General features: G+C 33.8%; 1 protein-coding gene across 2 annotated transcripts; it reads right to left on the reverse strand.

Annotated features, from left to right (window-relative positions):
• Positions 1–750: 750 nt before the first annotated feature.
• LOC115959004 (phospholipase SGR2) lies at positions 751–21,294 on the reverse strand. Of its 2 annotated transcripts, none has more exons than XM_031077296.1 (21): positions 20,657–21,293; positions 18,729–18,829; positions 18,309–18,500; positions 16,438–16,593; positions 15,902–15,973; positions 15,660–15,812; positions 15,225–15,275; positions 13,358–13,528; positions 12,087–12,236; positions 10,016–10,081; positions 9,361–9,918; positions 9,207–9,279; positions 9,007–9,128; positions 8,708–8,780; positions 7,626–7,728; positions 6,698–6,791; positions 6,552–6,614; positions 4,243–4,291; positions 3,704–3,807; positions 2,920–2,966; positions 751–1,523 (listed from the first exon to the last, which is right to left on the reverse strand). In XM_031077296.1, the coding sequence occupies exons 1-21, from the start codon at positions 20,832–20,834 to the stop codon at positions 1,283–1,285; spliced, it is 2,817 nt and encodes a 938-aa protein (XP_030933156.1). In that variant the 5' UTR covers positions 20,835–21,293; the 3' UTR covers positions 751–1,282. The 2 variants fall into 2 exon arrangements, with proteins under 2 accessions (XP_030933156.1, XP_030933157.1); XM_031077297.1 differs by having other exon boundaries at positions 1,381–1,523; positions 3,681–3,807; positions 20,657–21,294.
• Between the last annotated feature and the right edge of the window lie 938 nt (positions 21,295–22,232).

Below are 22,232 nucleotides of genomic sequence, written 5' to 3' on the forward strand. Positions count from 1 at the left end.
GAGAAGAAGTTACATGGTTAGATTTAATTGTTATCAAAAGAAGAGGACACATTTTACAATATCTAAAGAATTGTATTTAAAGGTTTGTTTAGGATCCGTTTATTTTGCTGAAATTGAAAATTTTTTGCTAAAAGTACTGTAAATAAAGATAAAAGTTAGCTGAAATAGTACAGTGAGACCCATGAATAGTAGCAAAAATAAGCTGAATAATAAAATAAGTTGGCTTTTTAATTTTTGCCGAACACACACTAAGTCTTAAATATGAACCTTACATATCAAACAATATTAGCTAGATGTTTTTAGTGATAAAAGGGAGTTTGTATTAAGTGTAGGTATTAACTATTACTGTTAGCTAGAGTGGTGAGGTTGAGCAAAAAGATTTTCAGTTTGTCAGTATGAAGTACAGGACATAACATAACGCCCATGTTGGAGGGTTTGACAACATTAAAATAGTACATTTTTGGAATGACAATAAACCTTTTTTTTTTTTGTTTAAACCATGGATGTTATTCCCATGACTTGATCTCTTTGCCATGATTTTGTAATGCACAAATCGGCCTCGGTGGGTTCGTAGCTAGGATTTATACCACTACTAGTTGCCAATCATCTTAAGCAACAACTTGCTTAACCTTATTTATCCATCTGTCGGCTTGTAGAAAAATATTAACATGACTAAATAGTATTTCAATATAGTGAATTGATTTTTAAAGTTACACACCACGACAGTTTTCCATTTGATAGCTCAAAAAATCACCACAAAAGGAGTATTTTTATACAATAAAGCTACAAATTTACACCATCTTTTGCAATTCTCATCACCCACAGAGAGAGAGAGAGAGTTCCATTAACACCTTTCTATATCATTCTATTGTATGTCACTGTCTACATGTTTTTTTGAACAACACTATACACTTTTTGTATATGTCCATTTGATTTCACCTAAATCCCATAGGGATTAGTTTCAAGTATACTTCCATTTAACCAACTACTACTCTGCTACATAGCACAACTAACCCACTCCCCTCATTCTCAAACAACATTTCAGGGGTGAGCCTTGGTGTGGACAATGGCATATACTTTTCATTGTAACTTTGACTAGCATTCCCATCGCAGCATGACACAATCATAAATTTCAGGACTTTTCTGCAATGTTAAAAATATGAGATAATTGGCCCAGAATGCAGTGATATGATAATAACAAAAATTGCTTTCATTGTCATCAATTGCACTTGCATGATGCATCTAAAGGCATGCAGCAAGAATTCGAATACTGCTGCTATCATCAGAGCTTCTTCCAAATCTTCTTGGCTTTTCTTGAAAAATTTCTAACCATAACTGTGTCAGAGAATGTTAATGGAAGTTCTTCATCAACAGTCTCTCTTTGATCAGACCAACCTGTGGAACCACTTTCTTCTTTTGAGTTGCCCCCACTAGATTCCACAGGTGAGTTGGGGTCTTCAGGTATATCTCGATACAAGTGTTTTAATATGAAAAGTGCGGTATCATGATCCCTCCAATAGTTTCTGTATGCCAAGATTCACAAATTAAAAGAAGATCAATGTACAAAAGCAACACAACATGCAAGCTCAAGTTACTTGTCTGTTATTATATTCCCCACTACAGAGAATGGGGATAAAGGAGAAGAAAACTGCTAAATTTTTAAACCCCACAATCAAACTCAAAAGGCCTAGAGTTTAAAGTGATACGATTTTAAAAGTCCAGAGTTTGAAACTAACAAAACTATAAGGTTTAATTTGTAACAGTCTTAAACTTCACGATTTTAATTGAAACTTTTGAAATTATAGGATTTATTTTGGAACCACAATTATTGGGTTATATTTGAAAGAACCCCCAAAATAATGGTGTAAAATGTAATTTTCCCTAATCTTTTTCTCCAATTCTGCAACTTCTCTTTCTTTCTGATTGAAATTATGGATTTGTGACAATTTTTGTTGCCTACGGATTTTGCTGTTGCACGTATGTTATTAATTCAAGCTGGTGCTACATCTGTTCTTTGTAGTTATGTTATTAATTCAGTTTCCTAGTCATAAACAAGATTACTGTTAGAAGTATATGGTTAAATGATTAAATTTACCATATCCTAATAGCTTAAGCTTTTGGGACAACGATAATTTAACATGGCATCAAAGCAGGAGATCCTAAGTTTGATCCTTGTCTCCTCCATTCTACCTCTGATTTAAATTCTCACGTGTTTGGCCTCACCTTTTAAAAGATAGTTTCAGCCCACATGTGAGGGGGAGTGTAAGAAGTTTATGATTAAATGATTAAATTTACCATATACTAATAGCTTAAGCTTTTGGGACAATCGGTAATTTAACAATTACAAACAAATGAAAAAGATTACTGCAATTTATCAAATGATTATGAACAGACGAAAAAGAAATTCTGAGAACATAAATATCCTAAACTCAATCTAACATTTTGTTAAAAATGTTTTAACCCTTCTGTGGTGTAAGAATAAGAAAGAGAAACGAAAAAAGAAAAACTTTTTAGCAACTGCAAGCATATAGTAATCATTGACATTGTGAAAACCTTATGGTTAGCAGAAACAGATTATTAGATAAGAACTAACCAGAAACAGATTATTAGATAAGAACCAAATAGGATAGCTTGAAAAAATGCAAAAAAAGGCCAATAAATGTAAACACATAAGAAGAATCATAGTGATAGTTGTTGCTTAAACATGGTTTGGTGGGATCAGATACATTAATCATTACATGCTAATTGCATGAACATTTTGTGCCAAATGTTCAAACGAGAAGTTAATGATGGAAGGCAGATGATAATAGTTGCACACATTGTAGATAGTAAGTACTTGCCCAATAACAAGCAATACTTGACAGAACCAAAATTATGTATAAAATGACTTTTTTAAGAAAGTAGAAAGCGGGTACTTACGTATGTGCTCCAAGGGCTTGTAAGTATGGATGCTCAAATGTTTTATCCTGCACGAACAACATCAAACTATCATTGGAAAGACATATTTCAACATGCAAATACAACTCAAGTTCAACTTAATCTCAATCACAACATTGATATCAGTTACATGAGTCTTTTTCCACTTCAACACTTCAAAAGTCATGTTCTTTGCTAACTCTTTGGAAATCCTCTTACTAATACCCATGTATTTTTTTAATCCCCTTACCGGCTTACTGTTAACACTCCTTCCACTTGTATCAACTTTTTTAAACTAGTGCATCTGTAGATCTTCATTACACATAATGAACCATCTGAGGTGACTCCCGCATCTTATCCTTGATTGATGCAATGCCAATCTTTGCATCAATATCTCAACTCCTCATTTGATTTTCCATGTTGTGAGTCATCCATCTGAACCCCCTTAACATTCACATCATGGCATTTATCTTAATGCTGCCATGTCTAAGACCTACATGAGCTGGGTACACAGGACCATGTCCATATCCTTGTTTTAAGATTAGCATGCAACAAGGTGGGGATACATACAAAGAATCTAGCAAGAAAGCTGCTCCAATGATCAGATTAGGTCCTTGTATGTTGAACTGGCACTACCTTATCCATTTTTAATGACTTCTAACAAGAAACAAATGCAAGATGCTAATCCCAGTTATCATTAGAAATATATGTGCAGTATCAGTATGTGCATGTGCATGACCATGTACATGGTTGTAAGATTTAGCATCAAATTGGTAAAACAACGCACTTGAAGCATGTGATCAATCCGTCCTTCTTCACTTCCAGTTAATCTCTGAATCATAAGAGAACCATAGGATCTCCCCTCTTTTTCTTGGGAATCCTCTCCCTCTTCTGCAATATAAACATTATAATTTTTACACGTATTAATAATATAGATCAAAGAATATAAGATTGATTAAAATACTTCAGCACACAACCGTAGATAGGCTTAGATAGCAAAAAATGGATTTCCATAATAAATACGGATTAGTTTGAGCCACCACTCAGTGGAGCTGGATTATAGTATCAAAATTATTTTTTGGTCGTGAGGCAACAGTTTGATTTATTTTTCTCTGTTTTTCTTGTTTCTTTTTGTGAAAAAAACAGGGGCATGGAGAAAGGGGGGTGGGGGGTTGATGTAGATACTTGGAAGAGTACCACTCTGTTAACATATATTACCCCAATCCTCCTTACCTTTATGAACAGAAGGAGGAGAATATGAAGTAACAATGAAAGGGGGGAAACAGGAAAAGTAATGCAAAACAGAAGGGTGAAAGATAATGTTACCTTCTAGTCTATCCATGCTTCTGGATTGGCAAACTGTGAGTACTTTGACCTGTTTAAACGGCATACAGCTTAGAACTTAACATCTTGCATGAGTAAAAAGCAAACACCACACACATATAATATGGTAAAATATAACAGAGCAATTGAGGGGCCCGACTGAAGCTCAACGTCATTAGTACTATAAATGAATACAAGAACAGTTAATCATAAACAGAAACAATATGAGATTATTTATATTTACATGATTACTTATTGAGCTAGCATTCTATCCTCCCAAACTGGAAACCAGCCCAACCAGTGTAGTCAATTTGGATGCACATACACACTACTTCATTCAAAGTTGAGAGAAATGGGAACCTGACAATGGCCATGCTAAATTATGGGTCAAGCCAAAATCAAACCCACCAATCAAGTAGAAGCTTTAGTATATGTGACAATCTTAAGATTAATTTGGAAAATATTTCAACTTCTAGGATTAGAAGAGGACGAATGTTTACTTTTAACTATTTAGCAAAAATAAACTATTTAAAAGTCACATACATAAGTATATAAAAGTGGTATTTCCAGATTAAGGCATTTCTTCCAGATTTAAATTTATAACTAGTGGTGTACAAGTGCCATTGTACTTGAAACCAACAGATTCAAGAGCTCAAACTCCAACATTATTTTTATAAGTGGCAAGTTATACATGCATCTAGTGGATTTCAAAATCTGTCCACCCCATTCTAAGGGGCAAGGAAGTGCCAATTGACCACAGCTCATTGGCAAATCCACCTTTAAATTTCACCAAATAGCATAGCCACAATTTCAAAGAAATGAAACCCCGCCCCCAGGCACATGCCCCTTTAAAATTACTAAAGAATACTCTATTTCATTTTCAATCTCATTTATCTTCAAAGAGACATTTGATTTCCCACTAATAAGTTGGGAATTATAATCCCAGTTAGTGATATTAAAAAGAAAAAGAAAAATGCAAAGGCAAGGTTAAACTAAAGCAACCTTCCCCCACCCAAAGCTTTCCATATCTAGATTCTTTTTGAAGCCCCACTCAAAATGTTGTGAACTCCTTTATGAGCCCTTTTCTTACTCCTCTCTGCCAACTTCATTTACAAGAACCATTTAACCTATTTCCATAATGCAGGTACCCTAAACTGAAATTTTAACCTAGTAATATGTCTAAAGAGAAACCATATGATCACCTAAAATCTGCTTGCTCAAAGCAGGCAAAAAGGATAGAAAACTTGATCAAAAGGCAGGTGCTGATCAATCACCAAGAGAAATAAAACCAAAGTTTCAGACGACAATTAAGATGTTAGCAAAAAAATTTGAAGCAGAAGGGAGCATCTCCAAACCATAGCCACATATTTACTACAATATTCTTTATCTTCCACTATTAATTTGTAATCAAGGAAGTTATATTATCTTACAGCTCTTCAGAATGTAATGTTACTACGCATTTGAAATTAAAACTTGTGGCTGACATAAAGCTTAGAAAAGTAGTTAAAGAATGTGTGTAAAGATCCAGTGACCCTGACAAAAAGAGGTGATGTAGAGAGCACAATCAAATTTATTCAAAGTTTATTGTCAAATTACCGATTCTCCCAAAAGCTTAAGCTATTAGGAAATGATGAATTTAATCATAATTCTAATACTCCCCCTCACATGTGGGCTTAGAATCCCCCTTGATAAATGAGACCCAACATACGGGGTTTTTAAAATTTTAAATGGGAGGTACAGTGGAGACAATGATCAAACTTAGGACTTCCTTCTCTAATACCATGTTGAATTACTAATTCCCCAAAAGCTTAAGGTATTAGAAAATGGTTAATTTAATCATTTAACCATAATTCTAACATTTATTTATTACAAATATTTTCTTATTTAAGATACAAGATTTCATTTTGGAATTTTGAGTTTAAAATTTTGGCTTTAATTTTATTGAGGATTTCATGGGATGTAATTGTAACGTGATGTAAGCCTTGAAGCCTATTAAAAAGAGACTCCAAGAATAGTTTGAGATAGTTCAATTTGAATAAATAAATTTGAGTTAGAGTTTTCTCTAGAAGTTGGTAGTGATTCTAAGCATCCTTAGGTGGTGAAGTCTAGGATTTGTTTTTCCCTTTTATTTATTATTCATGAAAATCCGTTCTACGTTGAGAACTCTCAAAGAAGAATGGAATCACATGCCAATTATGACACAGGACTTGCATATTAGACTCATTCTTTAAGATCTATATCTGAAAAATAAAACTCTTGCATGTAAGAAATTAGAGAGATATATTAACTTTGGAAGGGTTAATAGAGCCCACCCTTATGGAGTGTAGATGATCCATGATTGCATGAGAACGAGTCGCCAAATCTTCAGTAAATTCCTACACCACAGACCATGAGCATATTAAAAACAGGGAGAGAACGAGACTTTAATCCACATTTATGTGTTGTTAAAGAGCCGTACCTGGAATCCAATATGCAACCGCCTTCCACCCTTGTGGTAAGGTATAAGAACAGGGCGTTTATTGGTGTATTCTTTGCAGACAAGTGGTTCTATTCTGTAAGAAATTTCAAAAAATATTCTTTAATGTGCTGTAATGTTGCCATAGATTACCAAATTCAAATAAATAATATAAAAGGGAAAAATGGTAACAACTATAACAAAACTTATAGCTGATTTACACCACCATGGTTTGATGTGTATGTTTGTGCAAAGTACAAAAGGGGTAGGTGTGTGTGCATTTGTATCAGTTTGTAGAAAGAGCAAGAGAGTGGAGGAGGAAAGGGGGCCCTTCTCCATTTCCAGCAGTCGAGTTAAAATTTATTAAATAGCACACTTAAATATATGTCTTGCTTACATCATTTTCCCTTAAAAGTAAGCAATGCAATGCCTTACATGCACCATTTTCTCTTTTCTTTTGTTAATATTCAACATGAGAAAACTTGAAATTTTACTTCATAAATGATATATAAAAGAGAAGGCAGCCACTCTGGAGTTAAGCTCACACAATCTTTTTATATTCTCTCCTCTCTAGCCATCAACACTACATCTTTTACACAGATCTAATTAAAAGTACTTACTTTTACACAGATCTAATTAAAAGTACTTACCAAATAAGTTCATTGGAAGGTTGCAAGTTGCAACCCAAGTACACGTCTAAGTATGCAAGAGGAATCAAATAATGATGAATAAATCAATAAAAATGGAACCAGAAACTAGCACACAGAAATCAATCCACCAACAAAATCAAGAAGAGGAAAGACAAACTAGCTGGTTGAAACCACATCCAGCCCTTCATACACCTAATTCTAACAAAATACAATGTCTACTAAGCAAATGAAAACAAAACAAAAACGAGAAACATCAATGTAATAGAGGAACTATGACTGACCTGTATGCCACAGGATCAAACGGGTGAAAAATGTTAAACATTTGCTGACAGGCTGGCATCTCTTCACTTATATTTTCTTCTTCCCAATATTCCTTTCCTTTTCCTGGGATGAAGACGAAAAGCAAGTCATTAAATCTGGAACACGTATCTGAAACTACTTAATTTTATAAAAGAGAAACAGAAATTCAAAACTAAAGAAAAAGACACAGCCTAAAGCTACAAAGCAAATTAGCAACCCCAAGAGAAAAGACTGACACCGACCAAAATTCACCAAATCCTAAACAAACCTATGCCCATTACTAGGAGAACACAAACCACAAACTCATTTCTCTGTTTGTTTCAACAATAATGTTTTCTAGAAAATGAGTCATTTTTCAAGAATTATTTTCAATAAAACTATTTCATTTTTCAATGTTTGGTAGTAATTTTAAATGAGTTGAAAAACAACCTCCTAACTTCCCTTATTTAGTTTGCTGTAAGATAGAGTTGTTTTTCAAAAAAAATTAGTGGAAAACAATCTCTAAAAATAAGCCATACTTTTATGTTAACCAAAGATAGTTTTCCTTTGACTTATCTTTTTTTATACTACCAAACACTGGAAAACACGGAAAACTATCTTTACACAAGATTTTCCATTGAAACAAATGGAGCGTTATAGATAACTAACTTTCCCATAGACCTCTGCATATTTATCAGGTAGATCACATTTAAATAAAGTAAAAAAATAGTTAGAGCCCAACTCAAAATTAAGAAATACAAAAGCTCTTGTCCACAAATAAGTATTGGAATGAAAATTCATTAGAAACTTTGAGCATCAAGTTCAGTTACATTTTAGTCTCTAAAAAAGCGGAAATTTTACATGGAAGTATAAACACATGATGTTAAACACTTTAGCTCATACTTGAAAAGAAAGTTATACTATCAGTACGAACTAAATATCTGGACTAATTAATCATAAGATAATTATAACCATTTAAGAACTTTGGAAGATTTCAGAGAGATATCAACATTCTTAGTAAAAAGGATATCCATGCACCAATACATATACAGGGTCTTAAATCCATATGCATATTAACTCTTACCAATGCCAATACGAATATTACGAAGGGCAAGGAATACTCCAAGAGGCGATCCAACTGCAAAGAATGTGTCAACCTGATGTAAAAGATTTTAGTCATATGAGAAAATATACCCATTCTAAAATATGAGCAGATATGATTTGCAACTAAACATAGAACCAATTTCATTCTTCTTCAGAGATGCAAGCATTTACTTTTGAAAATCCACAAGCACTAGATAAAGTAAAGAACAAGGAACTCCATTATGCAAAAAGGACAAAAGAAATTGCACAATAAAGGATCCAGAAATCGCCCTTCTTTACCTTAAATTCAAGCTTCGTGTACTTAATATATGGGGTGTAATTCATTGGTGCATCATCTTGCCCAGATGGCAGCTTCTCATCTATGTGTTGCTCTTGAATAGTTGTAAGATCCTCCTTAGTTCCTGTATATTTTACACATCAAATCTCAGACATAAACACAAAAAAAGGGGGGAAAATTTTATGTGAAGATTGGAGGTCACCTTGATGCAACCTTGCATCTCCACCACCACATTGCTTTTCCAATTCCACTATTTTGGTCTTTAACGAATCAATCTGAAGCAGCAAATATTACATGTTATACAAAAGGTTCCATAGAAACCCATGAAGAAAAATGATAATTTTTTATAGTCACACCTCTTTCTTCAGCAATTTGATTGCTTTGTTTTTATTGCCTTCATCTTCACACATGTCCTCTGTCATTTTCTCCAAACCCTCAATCTGGATGCTAGAATCCATCTTCGTAGTTTCACTCAAGGCATCCCTCTTCTGAGAAAGTATGTCACTAGAATCACAAAGTAATTCATCAACATCTTTCTCACCACCTGGTTGCTTGGAGTCCATAGCCTTTGCAGTAAGTTCATCTAAATCTGAATTGATAGGACCCACAATTATTGAGGAATCTTCAGCATCTCCTTCCTCGTTTTCAGCATCTAAATCTGTTTGTGAAGTAATCTTGTCCTCAAAGTGATCCACCCTGTCCTCAGTTTCATTAACAACCATGAAATCTTTATCCTCCAGATTTGTCAAAGAGTCACACAGAGAAGACTGGTTGTTCACATCAGGAGATGATTCTTCATTTCTAGCATGTCCTTTGTACATCCAATCCATTGGAAATGGGGAGGATAAATTCTCCTGATGACAGAGAATATCATAGGAAAGGACACTTCCCAACGAATGCCCATATATTGAAACCTATATAAATGTTAGCATGATTCATATCATTCTATGCACATAACTTATATTTCATTTTAAAAAATTAGAAAAACCAGGGATGCATTCCGCTGCAAACCTTTCCATCATAGCCTGGATTCCTCTTCAGAAACTTCAAGTATAACCGATTTAATTGGATGGATACCTGGAGGAGGAAGTATTTTTATCAATTCAAGCACTAATCATGCTGTTACCTCCAATGTCCTTAATAGCTTGAGTTGGTCACTACTAATTAAAAAAATTTACTTTTTCAAAGCAACAGCTGAAGTTGCTGAGGAAGAAAATAAATAGTTATAAAATATTTAATACAAATATATCTATTAATGTCATTTCAAAAAAGAATACAAATCAATGTAATCTTATATGCTCAAGATATCTCCAACAAAAGGTAATGCATGAAGAATTCCTTAATCAATAACTATGATCAGCAAATCCCTTGCAACTGTTGCATATGTATACATATGTATGCATAAAAATCCTCTAATGATCCTCTCATTGATCATAACCAAATTCCTATGAGACCAAACCCAGAGCACATCTTCAGTGTATACCTTTTACCCAAAAAAATCCTACAAGGCTGATATGAATCTGTTTATCAGAAAAAAAAAAAAAAAAAAAAAAAAAAAAAAAAAAAAAAAAAAAAAACTGTTTATTCTAACTTCTAAGCGCCTTATGAACACAGTTTTTTTCTTTTTTCATATGATATCTGAAATTTAAGACTTAAAAAATCTCTTGTGGCTCTAGAGCCTGGAGACCCAAACTCTTATACCTCTCCCTACCTTTTGCTATAATCTGTTTCTTTATTGTAAATCTACCTCGTCATGACTGGTATTGCATCAGCTTTATGCTGCACCAGCCAGTTCTTTCTAATCTTGTTTACCTACAGTCATATGGTGCAATTGATACCCATTTGACACTTGGATGTTAGAATATCATGAATACTCTTAAATTGATTGGATCTTAATCTGATCACTGTCCCACTTCTTAAATAGAGAATAATTTCCCAAACAGTTTTTTTGGGACTACAGCTTTGATGGTGCTGTTATTTTAAGGAAGCCCCAACATGTGTTCATCATGGTATTGTAAAACTTGCTGTATGATAATGTAGACCAACCTTCCTTAATAGTCTAATAAAGGAATATAAAGTTTCAATTTTTTCATTTTTTTTTATAGGTGATGTTTCATTATTTTCATGGAATGAAATTTCTTCCTCTCCCACTACTTAAATAAGAATAATTGCCCAAACAGTAGGGTTTTTTTTTTTTTTTGTAAGGAAACCCCATCAGTTGTTTATCATGGTATTTTAGTTCTTGATGTATGATCATGTACACTAAACTTCCTTTTAATAAAAGAACTAATCAATAACCCATGTAATGTAGAGAAAAACAAAACAAAATATAATTGTCTCTCTCTCTCTCTCTCTCTCTTTTCACTAACTATGAAATTTGATATTTATGGTAGCTATTAATAGGCATATTTATTAGTATGGTGTTTCTATATAGAACTATATTATAATATTTAAAGAAAATATGATGTGGAAAGATTTAGCGGAGGATGTAAATAAAGAAGGTTTGTAGAATTTAATTTCAATTTAAAATATATATTAGAATAATGACAGTGAAAAAAATGTAGACTTTCAAAAGCTTATGTAGCAACATTAGAGTATCATTATTTCCATATAATGAAATTCCTTCATTCCCCCCCCCCCCCACCCCCCAACAATTAAAAGGAAGCCAGGAACTGAGTTAATGTACCTATGTATTAATATACTTATGAATTAACCTTCTTATACTGTTTTAGAATATTAATGTACTAATGAATTAAGCCTCCAACAACTTAACTCAATACATGAATTCCTATCTACCCCCCGCTGGAAGGAGAAAAATTCCTATGATATAGACAGATTAATAAAAAAAAAGTATCCCTGATAAAATATGAATTATGAAGATGCTTAAGAATTGCCAACAATGAACATGATATCTCCAACAGAATATTATAAAATGGATGGATAGTTAGAAGTGCGGAGTTGAAAAAATCCTTTTTCCAATAAGTGATGATTTTATTGAAATTAAATAGATTCAACCTAATTATACATAAAGAACTAAAAAATAGAAACAAAAATGACTACCAAGAGAACGCAAGAGCCATACCGAGTCAATAATATCCTGACAATAAATGGGGCTCATGTAGTATAAGACATCATGAACAGTTGCACTCAACGTGACACGCAAACCTCGAACTCCATCTAAAGTAATTTTGTCAACTGCAGCTTCACCACTAAGCTTCAAGCCCTTTCTCCACTAGAATACAAATACCATCAAGTTAGTTAGAGTACATACAAACACCAAATACTCCAATTAACAAGATATACACCCCAACCCAAGCACTCAAATCTTTCAAAAAATGAGACAGAAGAACCGTTATCCTTTTTGAAAACAATTTGAATTCCTTACAACTTGCACCACTTAACATAGGGTACTATCTAGTTAACAATTTTATTTAAAGAACTTTTCTTGCTTTAAAACATTGCAAATTATGTCCTCCAAAGATTTGTTTAAAAGCAAACCCAAAAATACTTTCAGCTTCAATCTACTTCTTATGCTGCTTCTATTTTTCAGAAAATGGTTTAAACATGCTTACACCAATAGATTGCTAGGACCATTGTTATCAATGTTTGCAACAATCAATGAATCAATTTGTTTTCCTTTCAGGAATAGCTTAAATATGTAGGGACCATGCTAATTGCATAGCCATCTCTATGAAAATAGAAAACTAATGGTGAATTTGTTAATGGCATAAATCTCTACAATAAATTTAAAACAAAATGCCCAAGACTGATTGTAGAATACTACAAAGCAGTAACAAGTGACCTATAATAGAATTTGCAGCTTAAGAAACCCCTATAATTTGATGATAAATGTGCTATAATGCTCTAAGTTGAAGGAGAGAGCTTCCACCTTTTGAATGGCATATCAGTTTGAGAAGATTATAAGCACATTCACTCCCCATTCATCTCAAATTATGTGACTGATTCAATATAGTCTAAACATTATGATAATCTCACATTTAACCACCAAAGAAAGAGAGAGAGAGAGAGAGAGAGAGAGAAATTGAACAGCTTTGGCTCAAACTGCAAATCCTCCTCCACAAGAATGGGTGGAAGGTGAGTTTGTGAATTCAAAACCCACAGGGTTTTAAATTATCAATTAAAAAATTTTGAAAAAAAAGGGAAAGGAGGAAGATAGTTATCACCATAAGAAATAGCTTGTCCAACCTCATCCATACATTCATATTTTCTATATCCTATTTTCCTCAAATAAACAAAGCTTGATCTTGTCAATATCACAGGAAACTAAATGCCTAGGAATTCTTTAGTCATGTAACCAAAAAAATATCCACAAAATAAATTGGCAGCATTTACCTGGCATGGGATGAAAAGGACTCTCTGAGTGCCACGTTGGTGTGAAGTAAGGTGACGTTCAGCAAGACTTGATGTGACATGGCGAAAATTAGTAACATCATCAACCAAATTAGACTTCTCCAACCTTTGACCAATACCATGAATCATAAAAACTAAGTGTTGAACAGGTACCTAGAACAATTTCAGTCAGAAAAAGATCATTTAAATGATATGGTAGTTTATTATGTTGAATACTAAAGAGGAAGATGAGTTTCTGGGTTCAATACATTCAATACATGAAATCTAGTTATGCATATGGACTTGTCCCTTAACACACCTGTCTCAACAAAACAAGCCGGTAACACTTGCATGGAACATGTCTTTGGACATGGTTGCCATACCATGGATCCAAAAGAAGAAAGGAAAAGTTGAAACAGAGAAAATGAATATAAATAAATAACGTTATCTTTCCCCTTTTTGTCTATCACAGAAGAGTTATTGAAGGCTGCAACTGAGTCAAGCCATTTGCAAACAACTGATGCACAGCTGGTCTCATTTCATATAAAAAACATGCAAATCCCAAGCTCAATAAAAGCAGGTCAAACTCGAACATAGTACAACTTCGCTTATGAACCCGCTCTTTTAGAAGGACATAAATAGTCACAAGCAAGCCCCATATTAGAAAGTGACACTGAAAGCCCAAGGAAACCCAATAGCTCAAGCGATCACAAGGTCCACTTAAACCTGCTAAGGAATGGCTAATTCAATCTTACTCTTTCCTGATCAGGTTAGAATCATGCAAAGATGTAAAATTGTGGGAGCTCTCAAACTACCTCCCATATACCCCCCCCCCCCCCAAAAAAAAAAAATTAAGTACCTGAGTGAGGTTCTATCCTCTGATTCTTAAAACTTCTGTGCTTAACCTAATCCCCACCATACTTATGTGACCCACATTGAACAAGAGCAGATAATAGGGGGGTGACACTTTCTATAAAAACAGATAAATACTGGAAGAAAAAATGCTTAACCAAATTCCCTTGGGTGACATGGGCCCCTAAATGGTGACTGAACCTAGCTGGAGCTTAAGTTGAAGTGTTCAAGTGGAGCTCGAGCCTAGCTTAAACAAGAAGTTCAATCAGCTCCATTACAGCCTACAAAGGAAGATCAAGCCATCTATGAATAAAAAACATCAAGCATGCTGTACTGCCATAATCAAATATCTGGCTTTCTAATTTGAAGTTGCTTTTAATAATTGAAACAGACCTTACCTTCAAATTAAAGAGACAATACAAACAGCCCTCCAAATATGCTGTAGAACAAATTAAGCCCAAGATAATATTCTTTACAAAATATCTCTTAAAATTATAATTTTATGTAAACAATTGTGGAAAAACACAGATGAAACTATCTAATAGCCAAAATGTAAGTTGATTATAAATTGTTCTGGCCACATAACTTTATGTTACATTGGATGGCCCAAATTATTAGATATGCAGCCCACAGGTTTAAAAATTGTGTTCAACATCTAATCGCATTAACTATAAACATGCACAGTTTCTTTAGTTACAAACAAAACACTAGTTGCTTAGCTACCATGGTAACACCGCACCCAATTCATTGTCCATTCGCATAAAAAATAAAAAATCTGTTGTCCATTGAACTGAGGAAATGCTTGAGACTACTTAAAAGATATCACTCATATATTTATCCTCCCACACCTCATATTTGTAATATCAAAACCGTTACAAGATTCTTAAAGTTTTAATGGAGACAACATGTCTAAATTAGAAGAGGGGGGAAAATATAGGGACAAACATACAAATATTACAAACAAAGTGCATTAAAAAAATGAACAAACTCATAACAAGAAGAATGCTATGGTGCGTACCTGTGAACAGTAATCATCCATTTCTTCCTCCTTTTGCTGACGTAATTCATCCTAAAGAGAAATAGACGGGGGAGATCAAATGATTGTTAAAAGAGATAAAGGCGGGGGAGGCAGGGGGTAGCAGCCATTATATAAATGGAAACAACTGTTCCCATACACACGCATACAAGCATAACATATGTGGGGGTTTTTCCTTTTGTTTGTGTGTGTGTGTGTTTTTGTGTGTGTTGGTGGGTCGGGGGGATGTCTGTGTTTGTATGTAAAGTATAAACACAACTCACACCCCCATGCAGGAACCCTCCACCCTTATTTTCAAGGGGGAATGAGTAAAAACACCATCGGCATAAGCCATATATGTTGTACAAACATATAACAGGAAATAAAAAGGAAAGCTATAAAGTTTCTACAAAACTAAAGAGGAAAAAATTTAGAAACCTGGGTAGGTTTTGGTGAGTGAGATGTGGAATAGCCACGCCTTATCTTAATTCCACTTCCACTAAAACCCATTACACCAGAAAAACCAGAAGCATCAACATTGAGCCAAGCCTCCCAAGTATCATCTTCTCCAGTAAAAAGTGCATGCAACCACTACAAGAACAGCCCCAAGATGTATTCATGCACCAGATATTAACAATGAGTTAAATGGGACTCTTGCTTTACAAAAACAATACACATACTGGGGTAGAGCCTTGCAAATCAACTCGAGCTGCAAAAAGACCCGATGGTTGAAATGTTCGACGGTGCCAAACCTGGATACAAGAAATTCATTTTTATCATCTGTTTATAACTTAATAAACAAGATAAAAAAATTAAAAAATTAAAAAAAAAAAAAACAAAACAAAACAAAACAAAAAAAAAAAAAAAAAAAACAAACAAACAAAGAAATGCTCAAATCTCCACTTAACCAAAGGGTGCAAAGATCTTATATTAACTTTAAATGTTTTAAAATTTTTAAAATCTTTAAAAAGGAATATGCAGACTGCAACAACTGAAAGCTATACCATGGACCTGAAATTATGTACTCTTTAGGCTTAAAGAAGAAAACACAATCTTCAACATCCACGTAAATTTCAAATTTTCTTACTCTAGTGTCGTACATATACACGCTTGAAACATAACAGACAACTAGCAGTAATGAATAGAATACATATAAAATCCTCGTAGTCAAAAGACATAATAATCCAAAATGTCAAAACCCAGTATTGTAGCAAACCTGGCTACGATATGCAATCTCCAGTTGTTCAGCTACATCTTCACGAAGTGGAAGCCAATCAAGGCCCCCCTTACGGGCAAACCAATGACCTCTTAAAACACGCCGATTTTCTCCATTCCAATAAACAGGGAAACAATGTCTTTTCACTAAATCTACCTGCATAAATATTGTAATTTCACTTTTACAAACAACGATTTAAGTTAAACAAAAACAACAAAGTTCTTCAAAATGCCTATAAAACCATAGAATATCATTTCTAAGAAATTTTTCAGACACTAAAATAAATACATCAAAATTGTAAAATTAACAAAAGGATCAAAGAAGATATATGATTTAAGGTAATTGTCTATAATTAACAACAAATAATATACGAAACAAAATCAGATTCAGAGTTCGGGGGAGGCTGGTGGATGCTACAAATTATATTAGAAACAAATTCAGACTCAGAGTTGAGGGACGGCAAATGGCTCTTGAGAGGATCCTGTTGTGAACCTTGCCATAGACAGTTGGCATTAAGGAAGCCTATCACTCCAATTTTAAAGTTTGAACTGGACAGACCAAAATAGAAAATACAACTAATATAACCAGCAGAATCCACGAAAATTCCCCATCACTAAGAATGGGTCCAGATGAAGCTCATTTAAAAATATGTAACTGCATACACCTCTGAAGAATATGGTGACCTGATGAACCCTATTGCCCCCATTCTAACCCCACCCAAACCCACCAAAAAACAAAACTGCAGTTGGGAGCAGGTACTTAATTTAGTAAAATGTATAAAGGTGGCCCAAGGCAACCAATCAACAGGTTCAAGGGTTGCTTCCTAACCTATTCCAAACAAAATGCTCGTATAATATCATCATGGCCTCAAAGTGGTGAATGTGAGAGCTGCATAAATTTACAACTATACCTAAAAAGCTTAGGCTTTAAAAAGCTTTACCTAGCCAAATAAACGAATAAGCTAAAAATAAGTTTAGCAAAACAAAACCTCAGATCCTTGGTCCTGATTCAAGGAAGGTATAGCGGTTCCGCCATATATCAGTCCTCTCTTCTCATTGGCATCTAATAGATCTCCACTATAGAACTCTTTGATGATTGCTAATGAAATAATTACACAAACCCAAGTTTGATTTAAATTATGAATTAAAAAGGTCACTCTGTACTCAAAACAGTGTTACAAAAGATGGCCTTGGTCACTTCAGTCAACCACCGTCCTCTAAGCATGAGCCCAAAACAATTTTTTTGTGCTGACTTGTGAGATTTATGAGTCTCCACCTCTGCAGAGATTCATGAGGGTTTGAATTATAGATAAAAGTTCAAATTGAGCTCAAAAGTGACAACTATCAACTATCACCAAATAAGATACAGGTCAAGTAAACAAGGCCTTTGTCATCTAAAAAGGCACACTGACATATCATAAGGTAGGCACACTGACATATCATAAGGTAAAACAATCTTCTGCATGATATTCATTCCCTTTCCCCCTCCATTTTTTCCATTTTCCCCAAGAGCAACATGGTTTTCTCAAATGTTAACAAAGCATTAGACCCGAATTGGTTTTTTCTGATTTTCTATAGGATCCCTTTTGTAGGTCTTAAATTTTCTTCACTGAGAGAGGTGCTAAGAAATTAAAGACTCGGACAATCTTTTCCTCTTTTTCATTCATTCTATTAAGTTCTCATCTATATTGATCAAAGAACAAATATATGCATCAAATTTAGTAGTTGTCTCAATTCAAAATGGAATTTTCAAAGAAGAAGTCACCAGAAAAAGAAAACTATTAAGATAGATAGCTTACTGAAACTATATATATATGTATATATCGAAAGATAGAGCATCTTAAAGCAGAAACAATTCTTTTTTAAAGATACCTCATAGAGTCCTCCCTTTACAGGGACACCAACTCTCTCTTCTTCAACTTCATATAGTTGGGCTGATCGAGCACCCTCCGAAGAAGATCCACTTTGTTGCTTATCCACCTTACTAGAGCTGGGTCGTCCTCTTGGACCTTCACTACATTCTGCATATTCTTTCCACCAACTAGAGAGCAAGTCTTCTTCTTGCTGTAAATGTAGATTCAAGAAGTGGTTCAATTAATAGAGCAAATCATTTAGATTAGCTGCCAACTCAACAAATAACAATCATCCAGCTTAAACCAATCACTATCAACAGATACTATTCAGCATTTTTTTTTCCTACATCTGTAGTTTCTGAAAGATATCCAGCAATACAAGATGAACATGAAGGGAAAAGCTTATTATTAAACTAGCTAAAAAGTCTAAAAAGGTTACCTGCAAGAAAGATGCTTCTATCGCAAGAGAATCCCTCATCCCAAAACGAAAATAATCGCTCTTGCCCACTATCTCAGTGCGAGGGACCGAGGCAGCTAGCTCTGTAGAAACAAGAGCACCAGAATGTCGTCAAGATTTATACTTGACCTTGATGTGCTAATGCTCATGAAGTACATTAAAAAAGGAACAAAATGAAAATAAATATACAAAGAAATGTTAAGGCTATTAAGCAAGCAATGCAGTTGTTTGATCATAAATTAGCAGAGAATAAAAGGGAGAAATATCAATCTTCTCATGAATTTGTAAGCACCATGATTATTCTCTCCTTTTTTTTCTAAGCATGACTAGTGAATTTGTGTTAAACAACACACACAAATATATGCTTTTTTATTCCAGACATACAGCAGAATGAGTTATGTTAAAGGGACTCCTACCACACTATTCTCCCACTCATCAAGCAAGCAAACCTGGATTAATATGTATAGGTCATATCAAACAAAAGCAAGGCACTTGCACAGGTAAGCATAGAGAATTTTTCAGGTAATGTACAAGCATACTATGAGGAATTTTTAGCTTATAGCATCTAATGTGAGTTTTAGTTAACTCAATTGGTAAAGTCCCTAATCATTGAATAAGGTAGAGGAACTAATGCACCAGTAAGAAATAGTGAGTTTATCAAAGTTGAGGGAATGAAAAAAGGTAGAGGAAGATTAAAATCACATTACTAGAAGTAATAAAAAAGGATATGTCAATTAAGAGAGTAACATATAATATGACTTTAGATAGAGTAGAATGGAGGCAAAGAATACATATGGCTGACCCTAACTAATATGTTGAGAATCCATACCCAACCCCAAAATGAGGATCCATACCATCTTCTTATAGGTAAATACAACAAAATGATATTTCAGTGCTACATTGAGCATCAAAGATTAAACTTGTTAGTAATTGAAGCCAATCAGCTCCTACATCTGCCATGAAACTCGAAACTCCAACGTCATGCAAGGATTAAACCATTAACATCTACAGCATGCCATAAATCTACCTTATACTCAAGATATTCTGAACATGTCGCCTTTAATTTTTCATTTCTCTTTTCCTTTTTTTCTTTTTTAAATAAACAAACCCTTCAACTTAGATAAACTGCGGAAAGAATTTTGCTTATTAAAAGGTTGCAGAAGCTACAACTTTGTAATTATGCACTTAAGCATATAAAGACTCGCGCAAAGCCATTTCACAAACTTCAAAATTTTCCATAAACACTCTCCTTCAACTTTATCCCTTTTTTCAACCAACATTAATTCCACTCTAAGAACCACCAAATCAGATGGCAAATAGAACCACCTCACGTTACTTTCTTAACTGTGTTTACAAAAAAATAAAAAAAATAAAAGGAGAGAAAAATAACACAGTCCAGCTCATATCTCTCAGTTTGCTCATTACACCAAGCAACTGAGGAACTAGAATGAATATCAAATTTTAGATGTTATTTTTTGCATTGTTAAACGTTTCCAAGAAATAAACGGTACATGAAATAAGGAAGGTAATGAACTAAAAGTAAGATTCTTAAGCCTAAATTTCTTTACATCTTTTTCCATTGGTAATTAAACACATTAAGTGGATCCCCACAACCTCACCCTCCAACCAGTTATTATGGGAGAAGAAAATACCAGTTGCTATAGCTCATTGACCATCCTCCACTAGTGATATCATATGAGCTATAGTTCATATGCCAGGTAAGTTTGTTATCACTATCTTCTTACAAGGAGAGGAGAGGATGTGCATTTGCCCATTTGATCTAGAGCTCATTGACTTTAAGTTCTTTACATTTTCTAATCTTAACAACAAAATCAAGCATTTTGGGCTCAAACCATGCACCATATAAACCATATGCTTCCAAAATTATTTGAAAATAAGAAAAATCTTACCATTCTCAGCCAAAGGGACCTTGCAAAAGTACCACCGAACATCACCTCCATCGGAAGGACTCCTAGTCTGCGCAAGATACTTCTGCCTGCCCTTACTGTGTTCAATCTCAACCTCCAACCTCTTAATATTTGATGGGGTATTCCTCAACAAATCAGGGTGTGCCTCAGAACTCGCCATGATTACAAAGTAACTACTCTAGGTGTTGAAACGCAAAATTTGTCAAAAGGGTCTTCTCCTATGAACTCCCAACTGAGTTTGCCACAAAAACAACCATCAAAACCATTCTAAACCAAGAACATGCATTCTCTTAGGCAATTTATCAAATGGGTGGTGTTCAAAATGGCCAAAATCCAATCTTGGACTAAATTTTGTGAGAATTAGAGGAACCCCACAAAGAAAAAAGAGGGTATAGAAGAGAATTGTAAATGGAAGAAAGTAAAACTCGAAAAAAGCAATGATTTTGGGTAAGGAATAGAAGGGAATTTGGAGAACCAAGATTGAAAGTAAAGGTCTTTTTTAGAAAAACCCAGAACCCAGACGAAAGGAAGAATTGCTTTGAGATTGAAGAATGAATGACAGCTTGGTGTTGAATGTCAGGTAGGAAATAAACAACCACCACTTCGAAATGGCGGTTGCTGTGTTTTCTTTTTAGTTTTTGATATCTTTTATATATTTTTTTATTATTTTTTTTTTATTTGACTATTTATTATTTAATATTGAAAACCTCTAAGCTTACTCAATGCGTGGGATTTACATGAAAACAAGCCGTTGTGGCAAAGGATCTCTTAAATAATATTCTTTCTTATTAAACAAATCTCTTAGCCAAGAGTCACGTTGAATGATATACAAGATTGATAATTTTTTTAATAAACAAAATATTATATCTAATTAACTCAAAGAATATAATTTTAATTATAACTTATTTAATAATTATTAACATAATTTTTTTAAAATGATTAAAAAAAAGTCATGGTGTTGTCATGGTAAATAATAACTTGATCATGTAACTTATAACAATCTCAAACTTATTCTATAAAAAATGTGATGAAAAATATAAAACTTCTATAGTTGCACCTTCTAATAAAAATTAATTTCGCTAGAAAATATTGGGGTTTCCTAAGACCGTCCTTCAACCTCATTTCTTAAATGAAAATTCTTAGTTTAAACTTGTGGCACTTCTAAACTCAAACAAGATATATCCTTTGAAACTCGCTTGAATTCTTAAGGACATTTTCATAATTTGTGAAAATTTTAGGTTCATTTATTTTTTAGTGAGCCATTAAATGTAATAAAGTTAATCTGGGTTATCTAGCCCTTGTATGTGTTATTAAAAATAATAAAGAGATCATTGTTTGGCTTGTAAATCGGGACAACAAATAAATATATCTACGGTTTTTTATTACTAAAAAAAAAAAAAAACCCAAAATATGTTGGGTAATTAAAAACAATTTTAAAAAATCTGTAAAAATAATTTCTTAGTATATAACTAGCAACAATCCCATTTATCCATTCTAGGCCCAAAATTATGACTAATAAATGGACATTTTCAGAACCCAAAACAACCAATCTAATAGG

The sequence above is a fragment of the Quercus lobata genome, chromosome 9 (assembly GCF_001633185.2).
Source record: "Quercus lobata isolate SW786 chromosome 9, ValleyOak3.0 Primary Assembly, whole genome shotgun sequence".
Taxonomy (NCBI): Eukaryota; Viridiplantae; Streptophyta; class Magnoliopsida; order Fagales; family Fagaceae; genus Quercus; species Quercus lobata.

Coding starts and splice junctions, on each gene's coding strand:
- LOC115959004 (XM_031077296.1), bottom strand. CDS start 20,834: ATGGCGAGTTCTGAGGCACACCCTGATTTGTTGAGGAATACCCCATCA. Junction 18,501..18,728: donor TAGAAGCATCTTTCTTGCAG/GTAACCTTTTTA, acceptor CTACATTTACAG/CAAGAAGAAGACTTGCTCTC. Junction 3,808..4,242: donor AAGCATGGATAGACTAGAAG/GTAACATTATCT, acceptor TTTATATTGCAG/AAGAGGGAGAGGATTCCCAA.